This window comes from Rana temporaria, chromosome 6 (assembly GCF_905171775.1).
Source record: "Rana temporaria chromosome 6, aRanTem1.1, whole genome shotgun sequence".
NCBI lineage: Eukaryota > Metazoa > Chordata > Amphibia > Anura > Ranidae > Rana > Rana temporaria.
The window spans coordinates 41,577,126-41,599,000 of record NC_053494.1 but is presented as its reverse complement, the minus strand read 5'-3'; the positions used below and the strand labels follow the sequence as shown (position 1 = coordinate 41,599,000).

Below are 21,875 nucleotides of genomic sequence, written 5' to 3'. Positions count from 1 at the left end.
TAGTAAAGCCGAGGTACCCACAGCCAGGAATTGCATCCACTTGCGGACCTATAGACCAGCCCTGACACTGCTATATGATGGTCAGCGAGATGCAGAGCACACTATGCGCCTTAAGAAAATGCCACTGTCAAATTATGCACAAAAAAAACTCTCTGTGTCCACCGTCAGCCAGGATGGGTGAGGTAGACTGAGCTTTATGGATTAGGTGCAACTCACCTCTGTCCTGCAATTTCAGGCTCATAGAGAGCAGCTGAAACAAATCCTTGTGCGCGCGTCGCCGCGCGCGTGCACACACTACCGCACATCCCCAAAAGCGCCGGGACGCATAAAGGTAGGCTATTGCGCGCGCCTATGACTATTGCATGCACGTGACGCTGACGCGCCTGTGCACGAGGTTGCTGTCAGCCGAAGCCAGCATGTGAGGACCAAAAACAAACACTTTGTAGCCAAAGTTTTGGAGGAACCTTCCCCAGGAACCAACTACCAGCAGGTGGAGGCTAAATGATGCACTCAGGCAAGTACTCATTATAGATAAACCTCACAATCACTGCTACAACAGGACAATAAAAGGAGAGAGAGAGGCACAGACAGGCAAACTTTAGGCAAACTAGCATAATGGCTCAAAAGAAGGAAGCTTTCAGAACCAAGTTCTGAAAGACCCTTCACTTACCTTATCCAACGCTACAGGACACTGCAAAATACAGGCAGTCCAATATTTGCCCATCACGGAGAGCTGAGTCTGCAGACCTTCAGGGACTGGGGTCCATGGACAGGAACACCACACCCCTGGACCCATATCGCACCCTGTCAGTAAGCTTTTGGTATTGGGAAATTGACCAAAGCACTGAAACCCAGGATCCAGCCCTCAAAAGAGGAAGGAGCATTACAGGCCAAACCCCATTCTTCTCAACCGGGGGCCCGGGTACCGTCCACTTTGGCTAAGAAGCACTTTGGATGGATCCGGTTTCTATGGAGGCTTTTTAAATCCAGCATGGATCCCTCCAGTGGAGCTCCTCAGAGCACATGTTCACTAGTGACCAACACCTTAGACACTGGTGAAAAAACTGAGGTACTCCCGGTATGGGAGGGGTTATATAGGGGAGGGAACTTCCTGCCTTAAGGGCATGCCAGTGTCCATCACCTGAAGGCAGACTCTATAACCCACATAGTAATTACTATGCTTCTCTGTGTCCCGTGATGTACGATAAAGAAATAAAAGAATACTGGTATAGTATTTTAGGGTACATTGAAGTGATAACCGGGGAAAAGATCCCTCAAAATCCCTGGAATGTTTTATTTCACAAGAACAATAAAACTAAGAAACAATATCAAGAAACTTTGGTCCCTCCCCTGCTCAATGCTGCAAAGACCCTGATCCCAAAAAAATTGATCCAAGTGGAGAAGTTATCTATAAAAGAATGGATACAGAGGGTAGATTATATATGTGAGATGGAGTACCTTTGCAGCAGAGACCAGGGAACAGAGGAAAGACATTGATTAATTTGGAAGAAATGGTATGAATTTAAGCAGACAGAGAACTATGCAGCAGCCATGATAGCAACGGAAGTGACCAAAATAAGTTTTAATGGCGAAAATACCGAATCTTAAGGGGGGAGGGTGGGTATGTAAAATAGGATGTTTTGTTAGAAATTTATTTTTTCTATGTATTTTATATTGTATGTGAAAACACTTTCTTAAAATAAAGCAAAGATTTATTAAAAAAATAAAATAAAGACATGTGGCTGAATACATTTTGATTTTTCTAATAACAAAAAGTAGAATTTTTTTTTTTTTTTTTTTTAATTTTCGGTCTTTTTCTGTTTATATCACAATCAAATACCATCAAAAGAAAGCTCTATTTGTGGGAAAAAAAGGACGCAAATTTTGTTTGGGTACAACATTGCATGACCGCGCAATTACCAGGTAAAGCAGCGCAGTGCCAAATTGCAAAAATACCTCTGGTCTTTAAGCTGCATAATGGTCTGGGGCTGAAGTGGTTAAGGACCGGAAGTATTTTCCCCCCTAATGACCAGGCCATTTTTTGCGAAAACGGCACGGAGTCGTTTAACTGACAATTGCGCAGTCGTTCAATGTTGTACAGAAACAAAATTGGTGTCTTTTTTCCCCCCACAAATAGAGCTTTCTTTTGCTGGTATTTGATCTCCTCTGTGGTTTTTAGTTTTTGCGCAATAAACAAAGCGACAATTTTGAATTTTTTTTTCTTTTTGCTATAATACATGCAAACAAATATATAAAAATGAATGTATTCATCAGTTTAGACCGATATATATATATTCTACATATTTTTGGTAAAAAATAAAAAAATAAATCGCAATAAGTGTATATTGATTGGTTTGCACAAAAGTTATTGTGTCTACAAACTATGGGATAGATTTAGGGACTTGTATTTATTTTTTTATTGTTTTTACAAGTAATGGTGGCCATCTGCGATTTTTACTGGGACTTTGACATGGCGGTAGACAAATCTGACCTTGGGAGACCAGTGACATTATTACATTGATCAGTGCTATAAAAATGCACTGATCAATGTAAAAATGACATTGGCAGGGAAGGGGTTAACACTAGGGGGCGATCAAGGGGTTAAGGGTGTTCACTGGGCTGCCAGGGACATGACAGAGATAACTTTTCCCAATCACTGGGAACAGTAGATTTCTGTCTTATGTGAGAATGGGGGTCCGCTTGTTTACACTGGCAGATTCCCGTTCTGCCTCTGTACTAGGCGATCGTGGGTCGCTGGAGGACACAGAGTCTGCTCGACCCACGGGCACGCTCCAGCAGCGTGCAGTGGGAGCGAGAGTGCACCTGCCTGCAACTACGCAAGTTGCTGTACAGCTACAGCGATTCACGCAAAGTCGACCTTGCCCCCGTATAATGACGGCGGCTGGTCAGCAAGTGGTTAATGCATTTTAGTGCACATAAACACAATAATAATGCTAAAATTGTTTTTTAAAAGATAAAAAATGTTTAACCGTGTAAATAGATACCTATGAAGTCATGTGTCTATAGGCTGGGCAAAACATCATTCATCTGTCCAGGTGGACATCCTCCCGGGAACGCGCCACAGGCCACACTGCAATCTGTCACCTGTAAACTGTGCTTTGCCGGACACCTTGATTGACTGATCAGTGTGCCAGCCGCTGCCAGTACCACGTGATCGCTGTGACAAATCACACCAGATCACTTGACAATTGTACACAATGAATGGCTTTGATTCATGCCATTCATTGTGTACAACTGTGTTGTTCTCGGTGGTGATCACATGGTACAGACAGGGAAAATCACAGCCCATCTGTACCATGTGATTAGCTGTGGCCAATCACAGCTAACCACAATAGTAAACACTGAATGAATCAATTTCATTCAGCAAGAAACTAAGGGAGCACCGAAATGGAAATTTCAGAACCGAAACAAAACCGAAATAAAATAAAAAAACAGTCCAAAACCGAAACCGAAAATGACTTTTCTTCCCCCCCCCCCCTATTTTTTTTTGATGGGCACAGTGGCTGCGTTTGATGGCCACAGTGGCGACGTGTGTTGGCCACAGTGGCGACGTGTGTTGGCACAGTGGCGACGTGTGTTGGCACAGTGGCGACGTGTGTTGGCACAGTGGCTGCATTTGGTGGCACAGGGAGGCTGCGATTGATGTTTTTTTTGCTAGTCAGAGAAGGCAAGCATGGCTCACACACAAACGTTTTTTTTTTATCTGCCATTTTTTCATTAAGAAAGTGCTGGTCACCTCAGTCAGTATTAACCATCCCCACCCCCCCACCCCCCAATCCAGCCATTTAGTTTGTTCTATCTAAGTTCTAACAGGTTAGGTTCTGTTCTGCATACTTACAGCAGCACACTGCTAGGTTCCTCCTAGGCAGGCTCCTCGTGAGTGTGACTAGTCTGTGTCACAGGCAGCTCTCACACAGCTCCCTGCCCAGCGCTCCGAGTCCTCCCTCGCCTCCGGACGTGACATCACGTGGCTCACGCCGCTGGACTGCACCAAGAGACTCCCCCATAGGAGGGGGTAAAAAACAGGAAAGGGAGCTAGGAGGTGACTCCGGTGTACTAGATGCAGAAGCGCACTCGGCACACAATTTGTACAGTGCCACTGTCGCTGCCCGCGCTCTGTACTGGTCTGGCGGCCGCGGCTGCCTGTGTATCAGAACTGCGCCCCCTTTTTGGTAAGAAAATCCCAATAAGCGTATATTGATTGGTTGGCACAAAAGTTATAGCATCTACAAAACTATCGGATATATACTGGAATTTTTATTAATTTTATTTTATACCAGCAATGGTGGCAATCAGCGACTTACAGCGAGACTGTGCTATTGCAGTGGACAATCGGATACTGACACTTTGTGGGAACTAGTGACAATAATACAGTGACTAGTGCTAAAAATATACACTGTTTCTGTACTGACATTGGCTGGGAAGAGGTTAAACATCTAGGGTGATCAAAGGGTTAACTGTGTGCCTAGCCAGTGTTTATGTGTACTGTGTTAGGTGATTTTACTAAGGGAAGTGATAGATTTTATTCCCGGAGCAAAGAGCCTATTTAAAAATTACAGACATGTAAAACACAGCGAGCAGCGGGCTCGCGGCAAGAGGAAGTCACGTGACTGTGACGACATGCGTAGAAACATACGGACACCGGAAGTGGTGTTCTTGCCGTGAGCTGGTAGGTTAATTGGCTCTAGCATATGTATGTATGAATGTGAGTTGGGACCTTAGATTGTGAACTCCTTGAGGGCAGGGACTGATGTGAATGTATAATATATATGTAAAGCAGGGATCGACAGACCCCGGGCGCCAGGTTGCAATTGCGACTAAAATTAGCGACCTGGCGTCTGGGGCGGCACAACTGGGACACCCTGGTTCCATGCGCACCCCCCCCCCCGCGCGATCACATCTGGATCGCGTAAATTTATACCCAACATGTCACACTTCAACATTGCGTCCGCTCGTGGAATGGCAACAAACTTTTACCCTTTAAAATCTCCATAGGCGACGTTTAAAAATTCTACAGGTTGCATGTTTTGAGTTACAAAGGAGGTCTAGGGCTAGAATTATTGTTCTCGCGGCGATACCTCACATGTGTGGTTTGAACACCGCTTTCATATGCGGGCGCTACTCAAGTATGCGTTCGCTTCTGCACGCGAGCTCGGCGGGACAGGGCGCGTTCCTGGCTCCTAACTTTTTTAGCTGGCTCCTAGATTCCAAGCAAATTTGTCAAGCCCTGATTTAAAGCACTGCATAAACTGACAACGCTATATAAGTACCTGTAATTAATAAATAATTAAATAGAAATCGAATAAATCATACATAAAGTGCATTCAATCTTATTTTATGATACATACAGAGTCACACTCACTCTAGGTCCACATGCTAATTGAAATGGATATATAATAAAAAGGCACAGAACAGGTTCAGAGAATCGTTGCAGCAGTGTGTGTCGCTGATCAAATGTGATTCTTTATTCTATCACTTCATTCTTTTTAAACATCTTCAACATAAATCAAATTCTAGCTAAAATCCCTCCTTCCCATTGTGGACGGTGCCATTTTAGCAATTTTTTACATCTGCAGTTTGCCATGTTGCTGCACATATGACTGGTATTTAGTAGTGGAATGAGGAGTAACAGAGTAGGGATACCCCGATATATCGGTCGCTGAAAAATATCAGTCGAAAATAGGTTTATCAGCGTTTTGTCGATAGAAAAAAAGGTCCCCATAATGGCTACCAAAAAGACGCACATAATTTTTCCCTGATTTTCATATGCCATGTGACTAAAAAAAAAACACAGGTGTATTCTAGATGCATTTTTGCTGCATTTTCAATAGGGAGGTGCGTTACACCGTAACGGACCAGTGAGAAGGAGAGAAAGAGAGGGAAAGTGGGGGAGAGGGGGGAAAAGTGAGAAAGAAAGGGGGTGAGACAGAGAAAAGTATATATGGATTAAGACAGAATAGGACCCTAGGCAAGTTGGTAGCATTACCTGCCCCAGTCCTTTTGATTTACATGGATAAGGATTTGCAATAGACATTTGCATTGCCTGTATTGGTATGGCTCCCGGACATCAGTCACCAACTAAGCATCATTTATTATCATTGTAACAGCAATCAAAGGTGTACGTTTAACCACTTAACCCCCGGACCAAAATGCAGGTAAAGGACCAGGCCCCTTTTTGCGATTCGGCACTGCGCCGCTTTAACTGACAACTGCATGGTCGTGCGACGTGGCTCCCAAACAAAATTGGCGTCCTTTTTTTCCCACAAATGGAGCTTTCTTTTGGTGGTATTTGATCACCTCTGCGGTTTTTATTTTTGCGCTATAAACAAAAACAGAGTGACAATTTTGAAAAAAAAAATTTCCTCAGTTTAGGCCGATACGTATTCTTCTACATATTTGTATTAAAAAAAAATCGCAATAAGCGTTTATCGGTTGGTTTGCACAAAATTTATAGCATTTACAAAATAGGGGATAGAGATTACGGGCAGCCCACCCAATTTAACATAGATCTCAGCTGTTTTCAGAGGAAAAACTTCTCCTCTGTTCTCCCTCTGAGAACCAAAGTTCTCAGTTTATTAAACCGGCTGCAGAGGAGATAATTTTACTCTAAGAACTGCCGAGAACTGAACAGAGAAAAAACTACAAACGTTTATTAAACGGAAGTGTGTAAAAAACAAAACAAAAGAAAAACCCTATGGTGACACTGAACTACTATGGTTATGCCACCAGCGACCTGCTCCTGCTGTGATTGGACACAGCGGGAGCCAAACATCGGGTCTGGTGGACCTGCGGATCGTTCACGAGAGGGGCAGAACGACTGTCTGCCTATGTCAACAAGGCAGATCGCCTTTCTGCTAGTAGGGGAGATAGAGATCCTGTGTTTCAACTAAGCAGGAACACAGATCTCTGTCATATCACAGCCAAAGAATCCCCCACACAGTTAGAAAGCACTCCCTAGGAGCACATTTAACCCTTTCATCACCCCTGATGTTAACCCCTTCCCTGCCAGTGTCATTAGTATAGTGACAGTGCATTTTTTTAGCACTGATCATTGTATGTAATTATTGTATACTTTACTGTGCTTTATTTTATTTTTTTTAATTGTTTTCAAGTACTTCATTCAGCTGCAGCACTGATTTATTTATCTTGGCAGTAACAGCATTTGCTCCCACAATACGTAAATCAGCAACTCCAGTGCTATAGAAGGTGATTTCACCATCACAGTTAAAAAAAAGAAAAGAAAAAAAAAGAGGATTTTTATAACAGCTTACCTGTAAAATCCTTTTCTTGGAGAACATGACGGGACACAGAGCCTAGTAATTACTAAGTGGGTTATATTCCACCTTCAGGTGCTGGACACTGGTGTAATCAGACAGGAAGTTTCCTCCCTATATAACCCCTCCCATACTGGGAGCGCCTCAGTTTTTGTAGCAAAGCAATAAGTATCTCAATATCCCCAAACAAGAGGGGCGGGAGCTCTGTGTCCCGTGATATACTCCAAGAAAAGGATTTTACAGGTAAGCTGTTATAAAAATCCTATTTTCTTTATCGTACATCAAGGGACACAGAGCCTATTAATTACTAAGTGGGACATCCCAAAGCAATGCCTACTGAGGGGAGGGAGACACAAATAACGCATACCGCCATCAGACGTGAGGACCTATAATGCTGCCTGCAGCATACTGCACCAAAAAGCGGCATCCTCTTGCCGTCTTACATTCACCTGATAGACACTACCGACCCTGAAAGCACCCGAATCTTTAGAATGTGGGTTTTAATAGCCAAACCGTTAAATTTTTAGTTTGTAAGGAAGGATGGAATACTGGTCCCTGCGAGAGAAGGTCTGGATGCGGTGGCAGGGTCCATGGGTCCCTTACTGCCATCTTTATGATTTCTGCGTACCAGGATCTTCTGGGCCATGCCGGGGCTACAAGAACCACCTGTTTCCCTTCCTCCTTTATCCTGCGAAAAAGCTGTGGTAGCAGCAAAAAATTACAACACCCACCATTTTACTCTGTAGGGCTTTTAACAGGTGTTTTACCGCCTCAGGTCGTAGTCAATTACAACACTGGGGATATCCACCAGCTTACTTAAAGAGGTTCTTTGCGCTAGAAAAATAAAATAAAAATGAACATGGCATTAAAAGGTTCTTTAAAAAACAAAAACAAACATGTCATACATACCTGCTCTGCAGTTTTGCACAGAGAAGCCCCCAATCCTCCTTTTTTTGGGTTCTCTGCCAGCACTTCTTGCTCCTCCTCTTCAGCCAGTGCCCTCAACAGCAAGCCACTTGCTCTGGGCGCACTGGTGCTTGCTGACTCTTTAGCCCCACTCTTTGCGTCCATAAGACACAGAGCCAATGACTCCCCTTGCTGTCTCAGCCAATGAGGAGAGAGAGACTCAAGACAGCCAAGGAGAAAGGAGAACCTCTACTCGGATCCCCTAGGCAATCTGAGCAGAAGTGGGAGTGGGTACCAGTCAAAACTAGGCACCTGCTCCTTCCCCAAAAAAATGACATGCCAAACATGGCATTAAAGGTTCAGTTTTTATAATAAGTCGAAAAAACATGTTATACTTACCTGCCTGTGCAAAGGTTTTGCACAGAGCAGCCCCAATCTTTTTCTTCTTGGGACCCACATCAGTGCTTCTGGGTTTTCCCCCTTGACCAGTGTTCCCTATTGCAAGCTGCTTGCTATGAGGACACCCATGCGTGCTCACTCCCGAGCCCCCTTCTATGCATCGATAAGACACACAGGGTCAAAGCTCGCCCCCACCCCCTCTCTCTCTATTGGCTCACTGGCTGTGATTGACAGCAATGGGAGCCAATGGTTCCCTTTGCGGTCTCAGCCAATGAGCAGAGAGAGACTTGGGACAGCCGAGGTTCCCATGCAAACCTAGGCTTGAGAGGGGGCTCAAGTCAGTATTAGGGGGGCTGTGGGGGGGGGGGGGGAAGCACATAGAAGGTTTTTTACCTTCATGTATAGAATGTATAAAGGTAAAAAAAACTTCAGCTTTTACAACCACGTTAAGCTTTGAAGCAAGCCAGCAGGACAAATCTGACAATTTAATTAACCCATTTGGTGAACTGCAAACAGCTTGGGCTTAAGTCAAACTCATTGTCAACGTGAATCAAAACCTTATTTGCTACCAAGAACTCTGAAGACAACTACTGGGACCAAGAGTATTGAGGCTGAGCCATATTAACACCATCTAAATAGGAAAAAGCACTGAAGGAATAGCACATTATGAGGAATGAGGATAGTTGGATATACAATCAAGATAATTCAACAACTGTTGTGGAACCTACAAATTGAAACTGGCCTTAATAATGAAATCAAAAAATCCCAAAATAAAGTATCACAACTTTATTGCAATTTACTACAATTTCTAGTGCCTCGTTGTTTATAATAATTTAGAAAAATGCATGTAAATGGATTAAAATACCCTTTTCTTAAAGTGAAAATGCTGCCTGTTGACTTCATACTGCAGCATTCTATGCTAGCATAGCCGAGTAATAGCCACAGTTCTTATCATAAGTGTCCACACACAGCTAATTATTGAGAGCAACGGGGTATAATGCAGGTAATTATTAGCGTGAACAGTATCATTTGGACACCCTACACAAATGCTCTAACAGTTGTTAGTACAATAAATATTAGAGCGCTAATGATGCAACAAAATTTCAGCTGCCAAAAATAGGGTTATAGGCGTCTTGCTAATAGAAAAATAGGTGCCGAACACACGCAATTTTACAGTGCCTATGGTGTGTTTTTTCATAGGTCATGTGACACAAAAACTACATCAAAAACGCAACACTGGTGTGTTTTCAAATGGTTCTTGCTGTGGTTTCAATGCATTTCAATGGGAAAAATGTGTTTTTAAATGAACGAAAATGCAGCAAGCAGGATTTTTAACAGCGCAACAGAAGCACAACAGACCAGTATGAAGACATACATTCAATTTAAAGGGATGCATTTTTCTTGAGCTTTTCTTACATTAAAAGGTGCTGATAATGGCTAGCAATAAATTCATATTAATTTAAATTCATGAAATTAATTAAAAAGACGAATATAATACAGTGAAACTTGGATTGCGAGTAACGCGGTTAAAAAGGGTATTCCTGGATAGGTACGTGTCCTAATAATAAAAGTCAGCAGCTACAGTATTTGTAGCTGCTGACTTTTCATTTTTTCTGAAGGAGTATGGACCTCCTCTTCAAACCAGTATTGCAATGTATATGAACAGGAAAAAAAAAACTGTTTTTCTTCAAAGTTAGCATGAAAAATAAAATGTTTGTACTCACCGTAAAATCCATTTCTCTGAGTTCATGGACGGACACAGCAGCCTTTGACCTTAGGGTTATTCACCTTCCTTCCAGGAGAGTTAGGCAGAAAAACATCACTTTAAGTGTTAACAACACTTTCCTCATTACAGCTCCTCCCAGGGGGCGTGGTCCCCCGGGTATAACCCACACTCTGCCTCAACAGCTACAGTTCGTAACAAGCAGTACAAACAAAGGAGGGGTGGGTGCTGTGTCCATCCATGAACTCAGAGAAATGGATTTTACGGTGAGTACAAAAATCCTATTTTCTCTTCCGTTCATGGACGGACACAGCAGCCTTTGACCTTAGGGACGTCCCCAAGCAGTGTCAAAAAATTTGAGGGGTGGGAAAACAACACAGCAAACAAAGCTACACCCCCAAACAAAACCGGAGTTCCTCAACGGAGGAACTCCAACCTTAAACTGCCGCCTGTAACACCTTGCGGCCGAAGGAGGCATCCGACGATGCACTCACATCCACCAAATTTTGGGAAGGTGTGGATTGATGACCAGGTCGCTGCCTTACACACCTGTAACACAGAGGCTTGATGACGGAAAGCTCAGGAGGCACCGATCGCCCTGGTCGAATGCGCCGTAACCTGAAAGGGAGGCGCCCGCCCCTTCAGGGCATAGGCCTGAAGCACAACCTGTTGTATCCACCTAGTGGCCGACAAGACCGACAGACCTTTTTTAGGACTGTTCACCGACACGAACAGTGAGTCCGACTTCCAGAACGGAGCCGTAGCAGATAAGTACACACGTATGGCCCGAACCACATCCAGGGAATGTAAAGTGGCCTCCTTAGGGTACTTCGACCGAGGACATAAGGATGGCAAAACAATGTCCTCATTAATGTGAAAAGCCGAAACCACCTTCGGGAGAAAAGACGGCTACGGCCGCAGCACCACCTTATCCTCATGGATGACGTAAGGAGCCAGTTCAGACTCTGGTAAATCTTGATGGTAAATGGTAAATCTTCCTTGAAGTAGACTTCCGTGCACGCAGCATGGTAGAAACCACCGAGCCTGATAGGCCCCGGTCCCTCAGCACCTGGCTCTCAACAGCCACGCCGTTAAAGCCAGCAACTGTAAAGCAGGGTGGAAGATCGGACCCTGCGACAGAAGATCTTCTCTCAGGGGTAGACGCCAGGGGGCGTCTGCCACCAGACACACCAGGTCCGCGTACCAGGAGCGGCGCAGCCAATCTGGGGCGATCAGGATTGTTGGAATCCCTTCGGCTTCCACTCTGCGCAGCAGGCGAGGGAAGGCGTAAATTAGGCGATAGTGACCCCAAGGTGCCACCAACGCATCGGACGCATCAGCCCACGGGTCCTTTGACCTGGCCACGAACCGTGGCACCTTCCGATTGAGACGGGACGCTAGAAGGTCCACGTCTGGAGTGCCCCACTTCCGGCACAGAGCCTGAAACACCTCCGGGTGAAGTGACCACTCTCCTTGGTCTAGTGTTTGGCGACTTAGGTAGTCGGCTTGCCAATTCTGTACTCCCGGAATGTACACGGCCGATAGAGTCGGCACGGACCTTTCGGCCCACCGAAGGATGTGAGCGACCTCCGTCGCTGCAGCTGAGCTCCGTGTGCCTCCCTGATGATTGACGTATGCCACGGCCGTGGCGTTGTCAGACTGGATCCTGACCGGTTGGCCCTGCAGATCCAGGGACCACCTGGCAAGGCACAGCTTGATTGCTCGGAGCTCCAGTACATTGATTGGAAGGCGGGACTCCTCCCGAGTCCAGCGCCCCTGGGCTGACTGGGTTCCCCAAACGGCCCGCAACCGGAGAGGCTGACATCCGTCGTGATCACTGTCCAATGGCACGGCAGAAACGGCTTCCCGGTCCGAAGCACCGGAGACGTCAGCCACCACACCAGAGAAGACTTGACCGCGAATTTGCCGCAAATTTGCGAAGTCGGCCCCCCCACCCGAGACACGGGCAGGGGCAGACCTTCATGCGGAAGCAGGTTTGTCCGCAGGCTTGTTAGGCTTGCGGTACCAGGTGCGTTTATGCCCTGCAGCGGGGGTCTTAGCACCTTGAAAACTTTTTCCTGCCGCACTGGGTGGGCGAAAAAAAACGCTTGGGGTAGTAAAGGAGGGTCCTTGCTTACGGCAAAGGCTCCTTGCCCTTCCCAGACTGCGGGAGCAGTGTGCTCTTACCACCTGTGGCATCCTTTATGATGTCATCCAGGGACGCCCCAAAAAGCCGTTCACCCTTAACCACTTAAGGACCCCCCACTGTATATGTACGTCCTCTTTTTAAACATGGATATCTCAGTAACGGCAGCAGCTGCTGCCACAACTGAGATATCCATGTTTTCAGCTGGCGGCCGTGTAAACGATAACGGCGGTCTCCGCGGCGGATTCGCCGCGAGATCGCCGTTATCGGTGGCGGGAGAGGGCCCCCCCCTCCCGCCGCTTTTCCGTGCCCTCCGCCGCTTACCGGAGCCGTCGGTAGCGGCGGAGGAGATCCGATGCTGCCGCCAGGAGAGTGAGGACTTGAGTGAGGGCAAGATGGCCCCCACCCGTCCTCATAGCTCTGCTGGGCGGAAGTGACGTCAAAACGTCAGTCCCGCCCAGCCTCTTAAAGAGACAATTTTTTTTCTGTCATTTTTTTAAATGACAAATTTTACTTTTTTTTTTTTTTTTTTGCATTTAAGCCTAAATATGAGATCTGAGGTCTTTTTGACCCCAGATCTCATATTTAAGAGGACCTGTCATGCTTTTTTCTATTACAAGGGATGTTTACATTCCTTGTAATAGGAATAAAAGTGATCATTTTATTTTTTTTTTATATTTTAGTGTAAAAAATAATAAAATCAATAAAATTAAATAAGAAAACAAAAAAAAAATTATTTTAAAGCGCCCCGTCCTGACGAGCTCGCGCGCAGAAGCGAACGCATACGTGAGTAGCGCCCGCATATGAAAACGGTGTTCAAATCACACAAGTGAGGTATCGCCGCGATCGTTAGAGCGAGAGCAATAATTATAGCCCTAGAGCTACTCTGTAGCTCAAAAAATGCAACTTATAGAATTTTTTAAACGTCGCCTATCTAGATTTTTAAGGGTAAAAGTTTGACGCCATGCCACGAGCGGGCGCAATTTTAAAGCGTGACATGTTGGGTATCATTTTACTCGGCGTAACATTATCTTTCACAATATATAAAAAAATTGGGCCAAATTTATTGTTGTCTTATTTTTTAATTCAAAAAAGTGAATTTTTTCCAAAAAAAGTGCGCTTGTAAGACTGCTGCGCAAATACGGTGTGACAAAAAGTATTGCAATGACCGCCATTTTATTCTCTAGGGTGTTAGAAAAAAAAAATATATGTTTGGGGGTTTTAAGTAATTTTCTAGCAGAAAAAAATGTTTTAGTCTTGCAAACACCAAATCTGAAAAACACCTGAGGTCTTTAAGTGGTTATAGGGTAAATCCACCAAGGCCTTTCTACGAGGACTGGCGTAGTACCACCGCGTAGGCGGAGGCCCTGGAAAGCACGGGGAGCGTATCCAGGGCTGACTCACAGACAAACTTCAGACCCTGAACGAACTGTTCAGCCAGGTCCTTACAGGTCTCGGTAGCAAAAACTTGTGGTGCACTGGTGGGGCACAGATGGCACTGGTGGCACTGTTTGGGCAGAGATGGGGCACTAGTGGGCACTGCTGGGCACTCACTTTTTGTACTATATCTCTCTCCTCTTCTCTCACGCTGCAACGGTGTGAGGAGAGGAGAGCGATGACCTGGAAACGACCTGTTTGCCAGGTTTGTTTACATTTGTGATCGCGCCGTCATTGGACGGCACGATCACGTGGTAAAGAGCCGATTTCATTGGCCCTTTACCGTGATCCTTGTTGCTGCGGGTCCCGTGGACCCAGCGAGCAACATTGATCGCGTGTGCGCGCCCGCTCGGGCGCGCGAGAACGATTCTCTGGGAGGACGTCCATTGACGTCCTCCAAGAGTTAAGCAACCGTCTTGTAGCCGTATTTCGGCTATAGGGCGGTGATTAACTGGTTAAACATTTGGACGTTTTATTCACGCATGATATAGCGGCATCAACAGCCGGAACTGACCATTTTTTGGAAACATTTTCTTCCATCGGATATAACACTGAGAATCTTTTAGGAGGAATAAAGATTCTATCTGGTCGTGCCCACTCTTTATACATTAGGTCCTCCAAGAGAGGATGGACAGGAAAGAAGGAATTAGTCTTTGGAGATTTCAAAGACCCCAATGAGGATACTGTACCCACCGGGGGCTCCGGTAAAGGTAACTTAAAGGCTGTGCGGACCATGTCTGCTAAGGACTGGATCCACAGCTTCTCAGCTTGGGAAGCTGAAAAAGGTTCCTCAATGGTAGATTCTTCTGAATCACTTCCTTCAAGGTCCTTCCCATGATCTCCCAGAAATTCCATTTTATCCGAGGAAAGGCTATCTAAACCTTGGGACCGTAATTTAGGAGAAGGCAATCTAGCCTGCTTCTTCTCCGGTAGGGAAGCAGAAATCAAAGCTGCCAATCTCTTTTCCAACCCCCCCAAGGTGGTAGCCAGAACCTCTTCTGTTACAAACACATGGGCTGGCTGACTAGGGCCTGCTGCAGCACCAGGTAAATCCACAGGCTCACCTTGGACGCTCAACTCTGGTCTTTCAGGGGAGAGTGGCGCTGCTGAGGCCTGGCCCAGATCCTCTTGCCGTCTTGGCAGAGCCTGCCCCCTTGGGAGCCATTTGTACAAACCAGAGGTACCCCTTCGGTGTCTTAATGCAGACCCAGCAGGGATTTTAGGCCGCAAAAAAAGTACTCCTTTATGTAGTGAAACAACTACTAGGACTACTGGTGGAGCGGCCTATGGGCTGAAGCTTTCACCAAACTGGGCCTAGTGTGGAGCCTGTTTTGGGGGAAGGAGGCTACAGAAGGTACCTTCTGATCAGCGTGTCCAGATTTGGTCTTTCAGCCCCTGAACAGGTGCACTCAGAGTGCCCTGGGTCCACCAAACCTGAAAACTCCTGGGGAGTAAAAGCCGGTAACAGCCGTCCAGAACCCCTTGCTCTGTGTCTCCTTCCACCACCGCCGTCCACCGGCGTTCTGCTGCTGAGTTGTACTCTTAGACAGGAAGTCCTGAAAGACGCAGCACGCCACCTTGCTCCACCCCCCTGCCCCGCCACGCTACCTGAACACGTGCACGCACGCAAGCTTGAACACGCGGTCAGCCGCGGGCTGATGAGGGGGAGCCAGCAGCCAGAAACGGAGACCGCACTCCAGGGGGGGACACGAGGAACACCCAGGCCGACCAATGTCACCAGGCCAGTAAGCTTTTCACTTGCTTAACACACCATAATGCACCCTGTACCTGCTAGACACCAGACCCAGCCAGGGGAGAAGTATGGGTACAAAAAAACATCCTGTCTCAACAGACATAGTGGTGGATTTGCCCATGCATAGCAGCATAATACAGGCTTACCCATAGTCCCCTCCATGGAGAAACCTGCTGACGGACCAAGTCCCCCAGACCCTCCACTTACCTGTCCACGCTGCAGGGTATTGCCAAAGCAAGAGGCCCAGCCTTCACCCTTCACCGTGGGTTTTGTCACCGACCTTCAGGGACTGGGGTCCATAGCAGGTCACCTCTCCCCTGGACCTATACAGCACCCTGGCAGCAGTAAAACATTTGGTCTTTAAACTCGACCAATGCACTGGAACCCAGGATCCAGCTCTACAGAGAGAAGCATTATAGGCAAAACCCTGTTCTTCTATCCGGGGCCCGGGTACCGTCCACTTTGGCTATGAAACACCTTGGACGGATCCGGTTAAACAGCTTAGCCCAGCTAAAAAGGACCTAGCACAGCTTCACAATGTGACCAACACCTAAGGCACTGGCGAAAAAACTGAGGTACTCCCCATAGGGGAGGGGGTTATATAGGGAGGGACTTCCTGTCTAAAAGTGCCAGTGTCCATCACCTGAAGGTAGGCTCTATAACCCACATAGTAATTAATCGTGATGTACGATAAAGAAACACATTTTCAGTGCGTGTCGGTTTGCGGGACCCAAAAGGGACTGGCACACCAGGTGCCCCCGCCATATCCACAAGTACTGAGCATCACACCCGCAGAAAAAATAGCTCCAACAAATTCCTTGTCAGCAACTGACCCTGAAGCAGAGTTGATCTCACTGTCCGCGTGGGTTAAGCCCGCATCATCTGACAATACAGATACCATCCAAGATGGCCGCCGTATGGGAAAAAACGCCATAGGACCACAGGAAAATGGCCGCCGAGCCATAGAAAGCGCGACTACGGCAAAATGGTGGCTGTTGCGCATTTAAAAAGCACCAAAAGTGACAAAGCACCACAGCGCAGCCATATCAAGCGCAGCACACAAAAAGGCCCAGCAGTGAACACACACAGCCCCCTGCAGTGAACACACACAGCCCCCGCTAACACACAGGCCCGGTGTAATAAAGAGACCCTTGAAACCCCCCCCCCCCCCCCACAGCCGCTACCCAAATGGGAAATGAGGGAGAGGAATAAGGGAGAGAGGAAAGCAGGGCAAAACCCTGTTCTGGACGTAAATCCCTATTCACGGACGACTTGCGCAAAAGACGTAAAATTTTCAAATTTCGAAGCGGGTACGGCGGCCATACTTTAACATTGGCTACGTCACCTAGGGGGATGACTATCTTTAGGCGGCCTATCTCTTACAGAAACGGTGTATCTGTACTGCGGCGGCCGGGCGTACATTCGTGAATAGGCGTATCTAGTGATTTACATATTCTACGCCGACCGCAATGGAAGCGCCACCTAGCGGCCAGCCTAAATATTGCACCCTAAGATAGGACGGCGCAGGCCGTCGTATCTTAGATAGGTTTAAGCGTATCTCTGTTTGAGAATACACTTAAACTAACTAGACCTAACTCTTACTGAATCTAGCTAATGGTTTTTATTTTGAATTGTATAGGCACTTAGGGGGGAACATACCTGAGGAGCGCTGCTGCTGCGGAGATGTCTGTTTTTTTAAGCATATATTATGAAAGAGCAATTAATAATTTCAGCAGTAAGTATAATTTAGCACCAGGCTTTCATTGATTTACACTGCCCACAGACTATCCTGTGCCATTCATGCCTGGTCCACTCCACAGTAACGAAATTCTATTCAGCAAAGTGTGTACCTGAGCAGAAGGATGGGATGCGCCACAGCAAGCTTGCGACAAGCCAAATTGGCTTCGGACATTCGACTATCCTTCACATCGTTCGTTTCAGCCAGCAGGGTAATGAAGCGGTGTATTAGGCCATCCATCTGATGCAATAAATTTGGAAATAAAGGATGTGATTTTTTTTCGGCAAATGACACTAATTTCATAAATGAAAGTTAAAAGCAAATTACATTTTAAAGTACTGTTGAATGACATTCATCAAGTCATCGAATATACAAAAGTTTGTATGTAAACATACTAGTGTATGGCCAGCAAAGCAAAAGGAACACATGCTACAGAATATCACCAGCAGGCAGAAGGGTGAGAGAGCAATGAAAGAAATAAAGAGGTTGAGAAGAAGGGGTAGCACTAGCAGCCAGTCTGGTTTTACTGCTTGCCACAGTACTGTCAGGATTGATCAGGGGATGCTTTTTCAATGTACTACTCCTTTATTGTACAATCACAGGATAGGCAATTCTGGTCCAGGCTGTATAGTTTATCTGCAGATGTGATGAACTGAGAAGTCTCAGTACTACAAACTCTTTCAAAAGAGTTCACAAAGTGAAAAGCATATATTTAAAATGTATCAAAACCCAAGAATAAAATGATTAGTATTGCAGCTCACCAGTCCTTAGATGTGGAGGCTGCATTTGTTTCACTGATTTAACAGATTAGGATGAGAAAATAAGAGAAACTTTTTGTTGGAGTTAATAGTTTCAACTGTTTTACCCGACAGGAAATGTTCAGTTTTGCTAAGCTGCTCATACATACCAACTTTTCTCCCTTTTAGTTAAAGGGGAAAAATGGGTTTATGAAAAATCAAACATCAATATTCACCCCCATTCAGAAGCACCTCTGTAGCTGATGACTTTTAATATGAGGGCACTTTACCTGTCCTGGATTCCAGCGATGTTGGCACCGCTGCCGATGCTGTCGGGTGCTGCCGCCACCATTGCTGGTACAGGAACAAGGAAGTGAAGCCTTGTGGCTTCACCGCTGGGTCCCTACTGCGCAATGGGCAAAGTGCTCTCTTACTGGCCTGGCAGCAGTAGGAGAAGGGAGGAGGAGGGGAGAACGGACTTCTGATGTACATCCGATGAAAGTGGGGACAGGGTACCTGTAACAGCCCCCCCCCCCCCAAAAGGTGCCAAATGCAGCACTCTAGGTGGGGAGGAATCAGATAAGAGGAAGTTCCACTTTTGGGTGGAACTCCGCTTTAAGCTGAACACCTGTCAGTTGAAAAAATTCACTTTGCAGTGCCCCGCCAAATACCACTGCATTGTACCTGAGGATGTGAAGGTCCCACCCATGGGTTTAATACTGCTTTAAGTATATGAATTAAAGCAGACCATTGCAACCACCCATGTGTTAAATGTGTTTTATTCCAACCCTCTAACTTTCACTTTTGCTGAGGGAGAACAAGGAGGAAAGAAGGGGGAAGAAGAGTTGGGATTTCAAATCTCTGGACAGCAGCATAGGCAGTGACAGCTAATCACCCATAGAGATAAGTGCAGAGGGGACTGGGAGAAAGGGAAGGTGAATGGTGTTAGTTCACCTTTTCACAAAACCTTAAACCCAGGTTCACACTGGGCTGCGGGAATGAATGCACGATTTCACTACTGCTTGTCAGTCCCGATTTCAGAGACATCTGTGCAGGTTTCTGCACAGATGTCAATATAAATTGTGGCCCGAAATCGCAAAAAGTAGTACAGAAACGTATTTTTGAAATTGGTGCACTGATTAGGACGGTGCCATTGCCGGTAAATGCCGCCGATTTGAAATGTCAAATCGCATGTCAAAACACACCAGTGTGAACCAGGGCTAATAAATATTTGAACTCACTGCTGTGTGCAGGTTTTGCATAATATACGCCAAGAGTGAAAGCAGACCTCTGTTGAACACTATCATGACTCTCATGAACCGTTGGGGTAGAGCCAGTGTACAAGGCTTCTACTCATTGGGCAAGCTTCATTATAATGCACTCTAGTTCTTGTGGTTAGATATGTTTAAGGCGTTTTTCCGATACTGGCAAAAAAGACAACTTAACCAAACCAAATATTTATGACCCATTTTATGGTATTTATAGTAGTTACTTAGAGGAGGATGGATATAGTACAGACTTCCAACAAATGCACAGCTATATTCAGTTATTACTTTAAATGACCAGAGAACAAATCACATAACCCTCCTTTCAAGATGTCAATGTATTTACTACGACAAGTGTGTATGAAGTTTGTTTGATATTTCAGTTTAAACGTGAAGATAGAAGAGGGATCCCTTACCTTACAGGTGTTACTGTCTGTGGCTCCCTCACTGGTCAGTAAGATTTCTGGAACAGGATTGATCATTTCAGGAAGCTGCAGATACAACTGCAGAAGAAAGTCTCGGCAGTGCTTCCCCAAAGAGCTAGAGAGATAAACGCTGCATTAGAGGATTTATTCTGACCTTTCAGATCATGCACTTAAAGTCTAAAAATGTATTGAGAAGATCAGGCAACAAATGTGTTTGTTTAACTCGACAATCCAAATAAAGCCATGTTGCATATAGTAAAGCTCGCAGTGACAGCAAACGGAGTGAATCTGAGCAGAATAACACACAGGTACAGAAAGCAGCAATATTTTGCAGAATTTTCTGGTATACTTAAAAGCCTCACCTGTTTCCCCAGCGTTTTACACAGTTGGTTAAATGCTCCGTCACTTTTCTGATGCTTTCCTGGTTCCCATGACAACAGTTAATTAGTAAGGGCAGACGAGACTGGATCAGTGGAAAGGAGGCCTCGTCGGGCCCCTGACTCCTAGTTTCAGCCTCTGTGATAATAAGATCCACAAGACAGATGAGCTCTGATGGTTTCAGATGCAGTACAAACTCCTCACGCCCTTTCTGGATGAAAAACAAGAGCAAAATGCTTCTAATACAAATCACAGGGTAGTTTGGGAAGAAACAGCAGCTAGATAACACTGTACCTGTGGTGTGCGCTGGTCTCTCCCTTGCCATATACGAGGAATGTGAACACATGCCCACAAGAAGTCTAATGAAGCGGAGGGGTCATACCTACCAACAAAATTTTTAAAATTACTTTTTTTATATACTGCAATGGTAATTTGCATCTGATCATGTTGGAGCCAATTTTCTTGTTTTTAGACAAAAGTCTTCTTTTTGATTGATCGTCAGTCAGGCAATAGATAATTATTTAAAATGAATCTCAAATCTCTGACATTGGAATATAAGCAGTTCTAAGTATGCTCAGCACAGGAAGCAATCAAGTAGTAGAACAATTCCTGGAGCCTGGTAGCCAATCTACTGTAAACAAAGCCGAAACACAAACATCCAATAAAAAAAAATAAAAAAAATAAAAACACAAAAAAAGTCTGAAAAGGTTAACAGACAACCCCTCACTTTGAAAAATGGCAAGAAGAGTTTGTAGATTTTGCAGTTTTGGAATGCCAGATCTCGTGGCCAGATGGGGGCTGCAATGTAAAAGCAGAGATTGAGCTAAAACTAAAGAAACCTTTCTTGGCAAGGACAGATGGAGATGACTAAGCCCCCTTTCACACTGGGGCGGTTTGCAGGCGCTATTGCGCTAAAAATGGTGGCTGCAAACCGACCCTAAACAGCGGCTGCTGTTTCTCCAGTGTGAAAGCCTGAGGGCTTTCACACTGGAGTGGTGCGCTAGCAGGACCGCTCCAAAAGTCCTGCTAGCCGCATCTTTGGAGTGGTGAGAGGAGTGGTGTGTTTACTGCTCCTCCACCGCTTCTTCCCATTGAAATCAAAGGGAAACCGCGGCTATACCTCCGGCAATGCGCCTCTGCAGAGGCGCATTTTTGGCAGTATTAACCATTTTTGGGCTGCTAGTGCGGGTTAATACCTCACCGCTAGCGGCCGAATTATGCCGCAATTCCGACGGTATAGCGCTGCTAAAAATAGCGGCGCAATACCGCCAAGCACCTCCTGCCCCAGTGTGAAAGGGACCTTAGTAATCTGCTTGTTCAGCTTCTTCTTCTATGGAAGAGGTGTGCTTTTACCCCAGTAGCTTCCTTGGCGATAGCATCCAGAGCCAGTCCTAAAAGGCAATGTCATTTGAAGGCCATGTAGATAAACCACTTCTAGCAGGCCAGCACTTTAGCAAAGTCAAGGTTAAACAGAGATTTACCCACCAACATGCAGTAGTTGCCACAGGGAAATAGATTTTAGGATTTTACCAGTTGTGATTTTTACCAGCTTTTGGTACAAGTGAAGTCTACAACTGCAACTAGCTCCCAGTACAAACTTGGCGTTTACTATAATAAAAGAGACGTTCACCTTTTGGAACATGAACGACTCCTACTTACAAACAGAGGGAGAC

At 45.7% G+C, this 21,875-nt stretch overlaps 1 protein-coding gene across 1 annotated transcript in view; it reads right to left on the bottom strand.

Annotated features, from left to right (window-relative positions):
* INTS1 (integrator complex subunit 1) overlaps positions 1 to 21,875 on the bottom strand; it is a 173,740-nt gene that overhangs the window by 42,519 nt on the left and 109,346 nt on the right. Inside the window, 4 exon segments of the mRNA XM_040356702.1 lie at positions 17,510 to 17,637; positions 19,816 to 19,939; positions 20,187 to 20,413; positions 20,497 to 20,584. Of these exon segments, the coding sequence (XP_040212636.1) occupies positions 17,510 to 17,637; positions 19,816 to 19,939; positions 20,187 to 20,413; positions 20,497 to 20,584 (567 nt within the window).